Source organism: Merops nubicus, unplaced genomic scaffold (genome assembly GCF_000691845.1).
Source record: "Merops nubicus isolate BGI_N331 unplaced genomic scaffold, ASM69184v1 scaffold7612, whole genome shotgun sequence".
Taxonomy (NCBI): Eukaryota; Metazoa; Chordata; class Aves; order Coraciiformes; family Meropidae; genus Merops; species Merops nubicus.
The window spans coordinates 34,602-49,820 of NW_008591548.1; the positions used below are offsets into that span (position 1 = coordinate 34,602).

Here is a 15,219-nt window from a genome sequence, read left to right on the forward strand (position 1 = left end):
CAGCAGTAAAAATGGTTCTCACATTTCTTAGTCCTTTAATTACTTACTTTAAACAATTTCTTTTTCTCAGTGATAGCAGTTAAAAACAGCAGAGAGAGACAGCCTGCAGTCTATGGCCAAGACACTAATCCTCTTAACTTTAGTGCTGAATAATGCATAAAAGGCAGCAGTGCATAAGAAATTGGGAAAACCAGCCAAATAAAGAAGTTGTTGGATGTTGTAAGTTAATGCCACAGGCATGAAAAGCCACTGGGGTTGGTATTTACCTACATAGTCTTTTGGGGTATTGCAGTAAAGCCTAGTATAGATGCAGTAGGAGTGTGTGCAGATCATCTTTATTTTCCTCTAGTCTGCCATATTCTAGGCAAAAAAGCCCCTTTTTTCAGGACCCCTTTCTTAGTTGATGATGCATCATCTTAAGCATTAAGCACAAAGGAGAAGAAGAAGAAATATGCCTTAAGTTCTTGTGTTATACCAATTCTTTGAGCAGAGATTTGATGTTAAAAAGCACCCTCGAGACAATCCACAAAGAAATCAAATATTCTGCTTTGGCTCAGCACCTTTTAATTTGAGGGTGAAAGCTTGTGCCCTCTGAACACCAGGTTTTCTTTGTACTTGTTCTCCCCCTGTCCCATGTCATGCTCTCCCTTGACCCCAAAATCTGAGAACAGCCATCTACTTTCATTGTTTTCAGTACCCTTTTTTCTTCCCTACTCATTCTATAGACCACTATTTTTATATTAGGCAGTACTACTATGTTTATTTTCCTCTCTTTATCTTGAGTGTGTGTTTTGGAGTGTATGGTGGAATACCTACTGACTAGGTCAGGTTCACTCTTCTAGACATTCAAGTTTCTAGTGAACTCTTCTGTTCCACTCCTAAACACTTCCTTGTGCAGAAAACAGAAATATTGGTGTGATTTCTAAATTCAGCCACTGAGCAGTTAAATCATGATCACAGTAGAGGTATTTTCAAGACAGCACAGATGTGCTGCAGCAAACAGACTTTGGCTGGAGACAAAATGTGGTTTTTTTTAAAAAAAAATTAGTGCTAGATAAAAACATTAACAGTGTTGTTCAGATTTTGCAACAAAGTTGTCATTTTAAAATTACTGATTCTGAACTGAATCTTAGCATACTAAGTGAGATCACTTGGGTTTCACTGCATTCAGAACCATATTCAACATCTAATGTTTTGGTGCTCCATCAAAATAGAGAGGCAAACCCCAGTGCTTTAAATGAGGGAAATCATTTATTCACCCAGGGCCAAACTGATCTCACTGAAGTTAGATTGAAGCTCTTTCTCATAATATCATTGAAGCAGCTTTACATTTAAGCCAGCTCCTCTGTGTGTTACAGTGTGATAACCATCAGTAGTCCCTGTTCTTGTTTCACTTGTGGTAGCAGAGCTCCAGAGGTGACTGTTGCAGTTTGGCTTTGCACATTTCTCTGTAGACACCACCTGGCTGCAGGTGTAAATCAGTGCTGAGCTCCACATACTTCCAAACCTACTGGCTGAGCACACAAGATAATAATCCTTCATAAAACCAGGTCCATTATGACACTGTCCCCAGGTCCAGGAATCTCTTTTCTCTAGATGCTGTCTCAGCTCTTGCCGGTCCTTTGCTTCATTATAAATGGACCTTTTTAGGTGACCATCATCATTGTGGGCACAAGAACAGCGAGCTCAACCACTTTCACTTTATATGAGAAAGCTCTCAAGGCTTAAATATCTTAGAAACCAAGGAAATGGAGAAATCTCCCCCATTCTGGGCAACACTTTTTCTTTAGCTCATACTTCTTCTAGCTTTTCTCCTAAGCGAAATTTTACAGCCAGTAATTCCTCTAAATCTCTGCCTTTTTAACCCTTGAAATGCCTCCTCTTCCACACAGGTTGGTGTGGTATCCATTACAGACAAGGTAGGAAGCTGCTCTGCAGGGTGGAAGAGCTGAGAAGGACCAAAGACAGGTGTCTGATTGTCTTTTCAGTGGTAGCCTTTCAACAGGGTATTACATGTCTTCAGTGGGCAGGACTACCCTCTGAGTTGTTATTAATGTTCAGATCTGTTTAGTTCAGAATAGAAAATTGAATCCCTAATCTAATAGCAACCTTTTTTTTTCTGCATATAAATATAGGTTAATCCTTCTGTTAGGGATATTTCTCATTTACTTGGGGGAGCTGGGTGAAAATAAAGGTTTTGTTTCAGCTCCTGAAAATTATATTCTAAACATGCCAGAGGGAATAGTATAGTGGGGAGATCAGAGTCAAAATAAAGATACTTAACAAAAGTTTCTTGTGGCTTGCAGTTATATGTTCTCCCTTCTGTCTAATTGCAGGGATGCAAGATGCCTCAAAGAAGCTTACAGAGTCTCTTCATGAAGTGTATGAGCCAGATTGGTATGGACGAGAAGATGTGAAAATGATAGGAGAGGTAAGACGTGTGGAAAGAAGAAAAAGAGTATTTTGGCTGTAAGTGGATTGATCTGAGCTGTTGAGGAGAAGTGCACATCCAAAATTTCCCTTAATTCTTCGTTGTGTGTTAATTTTCCAAGCATAGAAATTATTGGTCTTGTGCAATGCACCTCCTGCTGACCAGCTGCAGCATTTGCAGTGTCTGTTTTATGAACTGGCTGACGTAAGCTCCCTCTGAGGTCACCATCACCAGTGTGACCAGAATTGGTCCTGATAGCCATTGACTGACAAGTTTGTACAAGGTATCTTACAATTGGATGTTAAAAATTATCAAATCTGCTTCTCTGTGTGTGCTGTGTAACAACTGTTGAGCCACTCAACAGGATATCTGATGGGACGCTTGCCCAATCCAATTCCAGTCTGGAATTGAAGGGCAAATTAGGCTGCAGGGCACTATTTATTTTAACCTTTTTAGCTTCCTGCAGTGGTTAGAGGAGAATGGGCTTTTCTAGAGGACACAGCAGGAATTGGACTCGAGGTGCTCTGAATCTCCTGCTTAAACAGCTGTAATTCTGGGGGAAGTCTGTCAGCAAATGTGCTGGTAGTGACAAGAAAGTGCAAACTGTGATCTGTGCAGCTTTCAACCAGCTGGCATTCAGTTTGCAGGGCCTCCTGGATAACATAATTAACAAGAAACTGGAAGACAGAGCAATGTTCCTTCTCTGTGGTTGCCTTCCTCTGCCCCTCCCTGCTGCTGAAGGCGTGACGTGGTTTTGATTTTAAAAGCATCCAAATTAAAAGTGTTAAGATACCCTACCATTTCTCTTGCTTTAGGTTAGACAGCTGCAAGATCTCCTGCTGCATCTTGCTCTAGTGCCTCATCTTTTATCTGTAGACTATTGGATTTTACACTCAGTAATTGTGTGTGAAAGGACCAAAATTTGGCTCTTAATCTCTGTCAGATATAGGGGTGAGTGTTAGTTGTGCCTTCTTAATTAGAGATTCATGAGGACAATATTACAAAATCTCTGCATCTGATGTTTTTTCCCTATGTAATCACAAATGTAGACTTATGCAACCCTCAACCTAGAGTAAAAAAGAATTATATATTTGTGCAGTCCAGGATATTAAAATGATCATTCCAAAAGGGATCTATCTACCTGACCTTACTCTGTAAGTAGCAGGAAAAGATAGTGGGTTAAAGGACTCTTCAGTTTTTTGAGCCCATTAGATTTCAGAAAAGCTCTATGGTTTTAATTTGTCTAAAATATGTATCAGCAAGATACAAAGGCAAATGCACAAGACTGGCAGTTGCTTGGCAAGATCTAATGCTATGCTGCTCTGTTGACCACCGTGATTAAATATTGTGTTAATAAATGAGGTATTACTTTTAGGAATGATTAATAGGTTGTAATAATTCATTAGGGACTCCGATAGGGTAGGAAATGAGTGAACTGAAAGCTGGCATCAAACAGCATTTATAATATGCCCTATAGTAGCTCATGGTAAAACAAACACTGGGGAATAGCTTCCCGGACACGCCGGTGAGGATAACAGCCCTGCAGAGCAGTGTTCTCCTCCTTTAGCCTCCCTCCCATCAAAAGAGGGAGTTCAGGGATTTTTGAAATGTTTTAAAAAAAAAAAAAAATAAAAGGGGGGTAGGGATCAGGATGTTTAACATATACTAAAGCCTTGTGCAGTTGAGAACCCAGGACCTCAAGCACTGTCTCTGTGTGACAGGATTTGCTTCTGGCAGGAAATATTTCCCTGCTCCCCACAGGGTCCTTGTCACATCAGTTGCACCAGCATGTTTTAAAAACTGGAAAACTACACGGGGTGTCTCTTGGTGACTATCCCAGAGCTTCAGAGGGGACATGGGAAAAGCACTGTAGCTTCTGGGGGGTATTGTGTTATTTTTACTGCTGATATTGGCATGTTTCTTATCTGGCAACCCAGTTCTCTAGCAGTGCAAGGTGGGGTTCTTGTCTGTCCATCAACCATTTCATCCAGTGGGTTGATTTGAAATGGTTTTTTTTTTTCCACCCATTTCTTTGGGTGGATCTCCACAGCTTTTATTTTCAAAATGACCAAGCAAAGCTAAGCTTACAAATCCTTATAGTTGATGGGAAACTCACTTTGTTTTTGCCTTTATTTTGAATACTCTTCTCTTTTTAGTTGCACTTCTTTTCTCTGTAAGGCAGGTTCATCATCAGTGAACACACTTAGGTGTGAGAACTTTGGCAGCTTCATATTCTGTGGTGCTGCCCCTCAGGGACCTGAAACCCTGATGAAGACCTTGAATCCATGATGTCCTTATTTTCTCATAGCAGTTACTATTCGAAAGACTGAAAACACAAACTTCTTATTAAGCTAAATCTTCTTCAGTTGTGAATTAAAACTTGCAATGTCCAGGTATTTCTTTTAATTTATCTTGTAAGTGCACTCTGATTTTTGCCATAAAGAACATTTTAAATCTTCAGACAGATTAATCTTTACCAATCACATTTCTATTTCTTCCAGTTTTGGAGTGGAATTAAACTATTAAGAGTGTTTTTCTCTTTTATGCCTTTACAGAAGTGTGATGAACTTTGGGAAGACTTCCATCAAAAACTGGTGGATGGATCGTTGCTGACCTTGGATACATATCTAGGACAATTTCCTGATATCAAAGTACAGCAATGATTTCCTATAAAGGACAATTTGTAAAATTGCTGTTGAGTAGATAAAATAGATAGAAAAATAGATAGAAAATGGGATTACCAAGAGAAATTTAAAAGGCAGGGGGGGTGGAAGTCATCTCTTCTGCAATGTAAAAGGTGTTGTTCTGGAAGTAAATACTTGACATTAGGCTGCACTGGTTATCCAAGTGAACAAAAATATATTTCAAGTAGTACTTGGAAGTAAATTACCCTTTGCAGATAAAATTAATATGTTTTTTTCCTGCTCCTGTTTTTTTGGTATAATTCTCAATGACTTCAATGGGGACACTTTAAGCTCTTCAGCTGTTAAAATGCCACACAAATTATAACATAAAAAGCAGGCCTTTTGTTATAGCTAGATGCATCTGTGGGTATCTAAATATCTTTCTCCTAACTAAGCCATGGTTCCTGTCTTTTAATTAATTATAAAAACAAAAGTCTTGTAATACACATCAGGAAAGACTGTTGTGCATATTTTAGCCTCTCCTGTATGCCTGTCCAATGTTCATTGAGGGAGATGGTTGCTAAGTTAAATGTGTGGGGAGAAAGAATCATTACAGGTGGTAGTTAGGTACTTTTATATTTGAATAGCTGAAATTCTTTGTGATGGTTTATAACTGAGTAGGTATCACGCAGCCATCCCCTTTGTCATTTACATAAGGGACTAAAGAAAAAAATAATTTAAAAAATCGCATTACTGATGTTCAGTCTCAAATTTACTTGTAAATCATACTGGGCTTATGCCCTCTCAGCATGTGGAATCTACATAGAATACATAAGACTATATAGCTTTATAAAGTCAGTATGTCAAAGGGCTTTTGTTTAGTTCTTAAAGAATTATAGCAGGTAAATTAGAATCCCTATTGTATGCTGAAGTCATATTACCTCAGTTATATGTCAGAACAGCTATACTGCAAAGTATATTTTAAATATTTTTCCAACTCTGTAAGAAACTTAGATTATTTATTAAATTTACACACACTAAATAAGGGAAAAAGATGGTGTTACCATGAGTTTAACAGGTCCACTTATTCTGGAGAATGAGGCAAGTCTTGTGAAACACTGTTATCTCACTTCTAAAGCCTGTAAGCCCTACACCCACAAAAAAACCTTCCAAGCCATCTGTAAATGGATTCCTTATGTAAACTAAGGTGATTAGTTTGTCTCTTTTACCATGTTTATGTTCTTGCATGCAGCAGAAACTCAGATATGAACAGCAGATGAGGGAGAATAAAAATATATCCAAGACTTAAATGACAACATAGGTAAAATAGCTCTTAAAAAAAAGTGTTATTTGTGCTGACTTTGATTTTTAACCCTGTACAGACTCGCATTGCAAAACGAAGCAGAAAACTAGTGGACTACGACAGTGCAAGGCACCATCTAGAAGCCCTGCAGAGCTCAAAAAGAAAAGATGAAAGCAGAATTACCAAGGTAGCACAACTGGATGCTGGCTGAAGACTTCAGGAGCTCGGGTGGCATTTCTTTCTGTGCAGAGATAGAGCACAAAGTTTGTTTTCTTTTTCTTCTCTCAGAAGTGGAAATAATGATCTTAAGCATAAATGTGTACCAAGTATTTTGGTGCCTGTGGAGGGTGTGCTCTGCCTCTTTCAGGAGTCCCATTGGAGCCCTAACTTTCTCTCTGGATGAGACTGAGGGGACAGCAAGTCCTGTGTTTGCCTGCATGGTGTGGGACTGAGTCATGTCCTTGTTAATACAAACAGTAAAAGAACCACAAAAAAAATGCACAAAACCAATTTTGGCAGGCTTTGCTCTGTCGTAGTGGTTGCAGGAGTCACCCTGTTCCATTTTGTTTTAGGCAGAAGAAGAATTTCAGAAGGCACAGAAAGTGTTTGAAGAGTTTAACACTGATTTGCAAGAAGAGTTGCCATCACTGTGGTCACGGTAAGCCTGGGAGGGCCTCCAGGGGGAGTGAGGAAAGGGAACCATTTTAATCAGCTCTGATAGCAAATGGTTTGATGGCTTCTTGGAGATCCCATCCATTCTCTTTTTGTGACAATAAAAGGGAAAATGCCTGCAAATGGTCCAAAGTTATACTTACTATAAGTGTATTTATGCTTCTCTCTTTCAGTGTACCTTGACACTTAAGATGTGTTATCATATCTTCATTCTGAGGTGGAAAAAAGTCTCCATTTTATGGGTAAAGAACTGTGTTAGAGCACAGAAGGCCAGATCATGACTATGACTCAATGCTTCCATAACCTTTCTCAAACACCTCAGTGGTGGATACCTGATATCTTCCAGAAAAAACAAGTCACTTGTTAGTAAAAAGGATCAAATATTTCCACTGTCAAAAGTAGTTGTACAGAGCAGCCACATGCTTTTTTAGATTTGTAATGAGTCTGCCTAGAGGTCATTTTTCTGTAAAAGGTGTTGAAACAAAGAATTTTACAAATTTATGAAGATTTTATGGCAATTGTCATTTCCAAGCTCCTGTAAGGTATCACCAGTGAAGGAGAGGAAGGTAAAAACTGTATTATAACTACATGAGAATACACTTTTCATAGGAAAACCTGCATTATAACTAGATGAGAGTACACATTTCATAGTTTTGCCTGGGCTATGTCTGCAAAGTAAAACCATTTGATGGCATAGATCAGTCATTCAAGATTTTAGTCATTCATTGTGTTTATACAGGAAATACAGACAAAATGAATTGGAGAACAAAGGCAGTAGAAAAATAAACATCTCATTAGTGTGCTATGTTCTTTCACAAATGACAGTCTGGAGTGGAAATGTGTTGTGCATCACTGAAGAATCCTTTGTATTCTCTGCCTTCTAAGTTAATTCCTGTTAAATTTCAGATCAATAGAGGGTTATCCTGCTGTGTTTCTGCCTATTTCAGTTGCAAAGCTTCTTAGCACTTCAAGATATTTATTTTATGGGCTTACTAAAAGTAAAATAACCTATGAATGATTCAGAGTAAGGGCCCTTTTATTTCAGTATGCGTGTTGCCCAGTAACTAGTCTCGGGGAGAGGCAGAATTTAATTTGAGCTATAGGCATAATTTAGAAAGCAATTGCTTTCAGAGCCCCTTTTTTTTAGTTATTACAGTTCTTCAGGAAGAAAATAATCCATTTAGTTGGCATTTTGCATTCTTACACCAAAGATTATTTTTGTTAATAAAAGTTTGGAGAAACTACACATGAAAGTTTTAAATATCTGGTCTATATTAGAAATTATTTTCTCTTAGGTACATATGCAGGTATTTCAAGGCTGATTTCATTCAGGAGGGCTGAGCCACCCACCCCCAGGCCATATTGAGCTGTATCTCTTAAAGCTGCCTCCAGATGCTCCTGCATCACCCAGGTGCTGTGGTAGCACCGAGGGCACAGGCACGTGGAGTGCTGGAGCAGTACCTCTCTTCTTTCAGTCAGTGCTTGCCTGCTGTCTGGTGAGAGATGGGATGCTCAGAGCACCTTGCCTTCCATGTGCTTGTGCCACACTCACACCAACCCTTTCCAATCTTCCACTTTTCTAAAACAAGCTGAGGGTCCCCACTGTGAAGCAGTCTCAACTTGGTTCGCTCTGTGCAGCATGAAATGTGATGGTTCTTAACACAAACAGAAATAATCATCAGTGAGCTAGTCTGAAATTTTGACATTCCATCCAATTATTTGCTTTGCTGAGAATAATAGTCAAGAATGTTGCTTGTAGCCTGGAAAAAAAATTAATTCCTTTGCCTTTGTGGTCCCCCTTCCCCTATCTTTTATTCTCTTTTTCCTTTCTTTGTGCCATCCTCTACAGACGAGTTGGCTTCTATGTGAACACCTTCAAAAATGTATCCAGCCTCGAAGCCAAGTTTCACAAGGAAATAGCTTTAGTGAGTAAAAATGAATCTCTGCTGTATAATGGATGTGATGTGCATATCAGCAAGAAAAAGTCATGTAATGCAGCAGAGGCACACGTGCGAAATTGCCCTGGATCCAGATTTGTAGTATAACCTTTGTATTAATTTCTCCTTGCCAGTTGTGTACTCTCCTTAAGGAAAGGGCAGCTCATGCAGTTGTGAATTACAGTGTATTATCAGTTGTAGCACTAAATTCAATTTATATTTTGAATAACTTCTCCAGTTTTTTTAGCATACTGCTGCCTTGGGTAAGGCAGCTCATGCAGTTGTGAATTAAGAGTATATTATCAGTTGTAGCACTAAATTCACTTTCTATTTTGAGTAACTTCTCCATTTTTTTTAGCATACTGCTGCCTTGGGTATTTTTTCCATGTCCAATTGCTAAGCATTTCATTGGTTTAATCAGTACAAGGAGAACACATCAAACATTCCCTTCAAGACTGCTATATACATTGCCAGCAATATAACATTTTATCTGTGATAGGCAAATGGAGCAGTTTCAGTGGGGATCTTTGGAATGTACCTTGCTCAGTGGTAGTGTATTATCTGTAGTCACCTAGTAGTAGGAATAAAATTGTTTGGGAAACTTGCTTGACCGAAGGCCCATGTAAATTTAGATTAGGTTTTTGATGGGAAAATGTGAATCTTCTTCCATGTTTCTTTAAACTTTAGGCAATCTCTTTTATCAGAGATCAGGCAGCAGTGAGTCACACTTACAAACCTGCTCTCTGAAAACCATCTTATGGGTTTGAAGAACTGCTATTCTCTTTGATTCTGTGGCTTTTGGTAGGTTTCCGCTTAGGCATTTGATATTCATGGGACTGAGCATTCTTGGAAGGATCTGTGTGCCATTTAAAATTTATCAGGCCAGTTATCAGACCAGATTTATCACCTGTGTTGTTAATCATGTTAATCATGATCATAGTGCTTCATGTAAACTCAGGCAAGTGTTTTGTTTTCTCAGCTATGTCACAAACTATACGAAGTGATGACGAAGCTGGGAGATCAGCACGCAGACAAGGCCTTCACCATTCAAGGGGCACCCAGGTGATTTTACTGCTTCTTTGGGTGAATTGCACTGCAGTAGGCTTTGTGGGTTTCAGCATGTGCAGGAATCTCCTACACCATGTGTAGTGACTGCTGCACAACACAATCACTGGGTCTGTTTGTTTAGGACAGGAGATAAAGCACCTTGGATGAAGTTCTTCCCAATATGAGTTAAGGTGCAAAATTTCCTTCATTACCTATTTATTTTTCCTTTCAGATAGAGAGCCAAATTCTCAGCTGTTGCAGTTTAGCCAGGTTCACTGTAGATTCTTAGATGCTTAGTCTACAACAATGTTGCTCTCATAATTTTTTTTAGAGCCTTGAAGTATTTAGGTGTCATTTTAGCTCCTAAAGGCATATGATTAGGTGAGAATCCCAGCCTTTATAAGTCAGCTTTTATCTCTTCTGCTCATGGGGAAAAGCCAAGAAATGTGATCTGAGAGTGCATCATAAAAGCTGAAGTAAAAAAAAAAGTCACAAAATACGATATTTTTAATGCCTTTCAAGAGAAATCTTTTCTTAAAATAAAAACAAAAGCAAAAGCAGTTTAAAATCAGATGGTAAATTCTTACAGTCAGTAGATGCCAGAAAGGCATTTCTCATTTTTTGCTTGCAACAAAGGTAGCTGTTCTGCCATAATTTGACCTCTCAGTACTGTAATAGTGATAGAGAGAAGAGGTCAAAATTTTACAAGAGTGAAACTTACTATTATTTTAAAATCCTTTTTAAAAAATACATATTTTCTTTTAGTTACCATATTACTCTTCTTTGCTGTAATCTTCACAGAGCCTTGTGTGAAAATATGGATCGATTTTGACTTCCATTAATACTTATAATGTTGTAAAAGACTACTCAGGAGTGATTCTTTGTGAGATAACACATCTTTCCTCTTTACATGTGTGAGAAGTAGATACTAGACAACATCCAATCTTTCCTTTTAAGAACTGTATAAAAAGAAATATTTTTAAAAAGTGTATGCTACTGAATGCTCAATCTTGAAGGCAAATATGGTACCTGGGAAAGAAATTTCTTAATAACTGCTTATTTTTTCTCTTTTAATATTTCCACAGAAAGAGGTGGTGAGTGTGAGCTAAGTCTATCCTTTCCAAAGGACAAATTTTTCTTGTGTTAGCATTAGGAACATGTCTCTGGTGTGGTCTCCTCAAGCAGGTAGTGCTGCTGTTCTCCCTGAAGGTGCCTAGGACTTGCTCTTCTCTCGCCAAGTTCTGTGGTCGTGGAGTGTTGTAGTTTATAGCCTCCCTGAGCTGTAAGCTTGCAGCATTTCTAGGTAGCTGAATATGTCTCAGTGTTTGCACCAAGTCCTTTCATGGGAAGGGAGAAGGAAGATTCTTTCTCAGGGCTTCATCGGGTCTTTTCTTAGCATTAGTAGAGTTCTGCTCGACATGATGACTGCTTGTTTGTAGTTGTGCTGAGCTGTCCTTCTAAATAGTGATACTTTTATAATAATCTTGGAGGGGTTTTATTTTATTGAAGCCTTTCTAAAGTCGCTGAACTTTTAAAATTATTTGCATTATTCATTGTTATGCCTTCCTCCGGGGTTTTTATCTTTAAAGCCTTTTATTCTGAGAACTGTGTGAAATGAAGACAATAAATCCACCTCACATTTTATGAGAGTTACAAACTTAAAAGTGAAATGTGATTTCAAATAGAGAATCTGAAAAAAAAAATGCAGGTATTCTGTTTTCCACAAGGTAGAATGATCAGGTAAACAGATGTTCCAAAAATCAAGGTCATTCAAAATAAAAACTTCCTTTGACACTGTAGGTGACTGAATTTTAATTTAATTTAATTGCAGTTTTAGTTTTAGTCATTATGTGGTGGCTCAGCTCATCTCCAGTGTCTACTGCCTTTTGTGGTCACTGGCATTACATCAGGGGTGTTGTTCAGCTGTTGGATCAAATTGTCAAGGTCATAAATCAGCATGATATGTATGTCCTTGCCATTGCTTTGCTTCTGTCCAGTGATTCAGGTCCACTCCGCATTGCAAAAACACCATCCCCACCAGAGGAGGTCTCTCCCCTTCCGAGCCCTACTGCTAGTCCCAACCACATGCTGGCACCAGCATCTCCAGCACCAGCCCGACCTAAGTCACCCACACAGGTAAGTGGACACCTAGCAGGAGCAACTGGCCTCTTGTGCAGTAAAAGATAGCTGAGATGATCTATAGGGTGGATCTTTCATCTAGGCTGTGGCTGAGAAATGACAAGGAAGCCACTGGCTCTGTTGCGCTCTGTTCTGTTCATTGGTTCTTCATCCCTGTGTCTTGAGCATGGCTGGAAAGTGGGTTTCATATAAGGGGGAATGAAGAAAATTTAAGGTGCCCACTGAACAGTGGGGACTTGTGGTGACAAAGCAAAATGCTTCTTAAAAAGTTTCATAATCCCTAAGGTCCTTACGAGGTCCACAGGCAGTGGTAGCTTGAAAAACCTATTTCTAAAACCTCCTTGTGGATTTCAGTACATTATGTATTTCAGCTTTTCATTCATCTTCAAATTTATGCTTATCCTGGAAAAAAAATTAGCCAGTGAGTATCATTGGTATGGCCACCCTCTAAAAGAGTAAATAATAGAGCTAGCTTAAATAGTGCTGTGATAATTACTGATAATTAAAGGCTTATTGGTTGTTATTAACACTGGATTGAGAAGTTTGACACTGTTGGAGTCACTGGGGTATTGTTTATTCTCATCCATATTGGTGAAATAAGAATCAGTTTCATCTGTAGCAGAAGAGTTGTGTGTGACACTTCCTGAACATAGCACAGACTCGTGGTGGTGTTACTGATGTCTCCAGAAGTGGGGTAGCTTCTGTGCTAATGGCTATTTCTGTGGTGGGAGCACATCAGGAGAAATTTAGTTTTGCATTTAGCTACATGTGAGCATGCTTGTTTTCTCTGATTTCCCAAATGTGGCACTTCACTGCCCAAATATTCATCTGGTAGGACTCAGTTGAGTCTTAGTGGTGCCAATGGTGTTATGTCACTATACCACCTGAGCAATTTTTGTAGATTTTTTTTCTTGGTGTTTTAGCAGATTTTAAAATTACCCAATTGTATTTGACATTATTGCAAGCAATTAGTTTGCCATAGTTATGTGACTCTGGAGAGCAGGGGGAATTAGTAACCTAAGCACCTCTGAGGTGCTGTGGTTCCCAGAGATGAAATGGTCTTAGCCTTAAGTGAGCTCTAAAGGTAGCAACAGATGGGCAGGGACAAAATCCCAAAGCTAAACAAGAATGAACTTAAGAAGCCAAAAAGCTGCAGAGGCCTGGTTCTGTGCAATATTGCCCTTCCAACTAATTGTTTAGCCCTAGCTTAAAGCTCTTTCTTCTGTTTTTGCTGTCTGCCTAGCTGAGGAAAGGTCCACCAGTCCCACCACTGCCTAAGCTCACACCCACGAAGGAGTTGCAACAGGAGAACATCATTAACTTATTTGATGACAACTTTGTCCCAGAAATCAATGTGACAACCCCATCACAGGTAAGCTTCAAAGGAGGGTGTATGGCCTAACCTTGCAATCCTAAGTTCTGCAAGATAGTGGCCTTGGGACTGATGTCTGGGGGGAGGGAGGAGGAGGGTGCAGGTGCCACAGTTACCATTTTATGTTATCTTGAAAGGGTCACACACAGTGTTTTATCTTTGAGTGGGCCACACATGACTCAAAAGGCCTGATATTGCTAACATATTCCAAAAAATTAGAGATTTCCCGAGAAGCCTGACTAAAAACCCTGCAAAGCAGCCATGTTGGAGAATTAACTGCATCCAGGTTGTGTTACAAGCTGAGAAGTCATCTAAGATGCTTCCTTTCTAATCTTAAGCATTTCAAGTGACACTTCACAGTGATCCTTCATTTTCTGTTTCTTCCATCAAAATAATAAAAAAATTTCCTTTGTTTCTTTTGAGTGATTAAAACAAAATGGAACTTGGCTGTATTAATCAACTTTTTGCAGGTATAAAAGGTTGCTTTGGCTGGATTCTTCATTCGCTTGATGTTGAATCATAGAAACATTAGTTACACAGCAGAGAAGTGATCCAAATTACTTTTATCTCACTATTATGAAATTCTGAAATTTTTAAAAATGGCATACAAAAAACAGAATAGCCAGAGTTGTGTAAAATAATTCTGTGTAATTTCTATTCAATTATCCAGTTTTTATGTAGTTATGGTATCTGCTGTTTTTTCTGTTATGATAATTATAGCTCTGGAATCTGAGCTTCTGTCTGACAGACTTGGGGAGAAATATGCAGATCTGAAGCTTACACAGAATGTTTATGAATTTTTGTTTTCATGTGAATTATTGTTTTTGTACTAATTCATATGACAGCACAGGAAAATGTAGGCACAGCAATAGAAGACAAAATTCTTTCAGAAAATTTGAACATGATGTTTTGCTTTCTTGTGGAGGGTAGAAGAAGGCATTGTCATGCATAAGGATCTACTTGGAAGAGAAAAGAGTTATTTATGACTAAGTCCCCACACAATTAAAGAATTAATGTCAGCACCCAGTATGCAGCAGCTGCTGGTCCCTCCTGCTGAGAAGAGATGCAGATCTGTTGGATCACTGTACCCTGACTTCATGGGATTTATCATTTGGGCAGCATGACCCTTGATATTAGTGGTAAGAGTCAGTGTAACCTGTGCTAGATGTGGCCTCCTGCATTACCTGCTGTACCCACCTAAACTTGACCTGTCAGTCCAGCCAGGGCAGCAGAAATAGAACCAGTTTGCTTTTCCATTAAAAGCTGACACTGGAATAGGGCTTTAAATGAGTGTAAGTCACATTTCCAGAATCTTTGCATCCTTTGTACAAGAGATTGGTATAGAAATGGAATGGCATAATAAAGGTGGGGCGTGCTCCTGAGAACTGAAGTCTTTCCCCTGTCTCTCAAGGAAAAATTGATTTTTTTTTTTTCAGTGAGTGATTTACATCCCTCCCTCCTCCACAGTCAACGACCTGGGAGTGACCTAAGCTATTCCCTGGCCACCTTCTCATGAATCATTTACACTTATCCCTCCACAGAGCCCACCCCCATCACTAAAGCATCCTTACTATTTGGAGATCTCTGAGTATGTACAGGCATACCCCAAATAGGGTGATGTATAGGTGTTATATTCTTCTGTGAGAGAACCAGTTATTGAAAATACATTCCATGAAATCCACAGGAAACCTGAG

At 39.0% G+C, this 15,219-nt stretch overlaps 1 protein-coding gene across 1 annotated transcript in view; it reads left to right on the forward strand.

Annotated features, from left to right (window-relative positions):
• Positions 1-15,219, forward strand: part of AMPH (amphiphysin) — a gene marked incomplete at both ends in the record, with an annotated part of 43,651 nt that overhangs the window by 14,357 nt on the left and 14,075 nt on the right. Inside the window, 8 exons of the mRNA XM_008950302.1 lie at positions 2,337-2,431; positions 4,987-5,082; positions 6,438-6,545; positions 6,931-7,016; positions 8,880-8,955; positions 9,947-10,029; positions 12,012-12,150; positions 13,397-13,525. Coding sequence (XP_008948550.1) covers positions 2,337-2,431; positions 4,987-5,082; positions 6,438-6,545; positions 6,931-7,016; positions 8,880-8,955; positions 9,947-10,029; positions 12,012-12,150; positions 13,397-13,525 — 812 coding nt within the window. The remainder of the gene's footprint in view (positions 1-2,336; positions 2,432-4,986; positions 5,083-6,437; positions 6,546-6,930; positions 7,017-8,879; positions 8,956-9,946; positions 10,030-12,011; positions 12,151-13,396; positions 13,526-15,219) is intronic.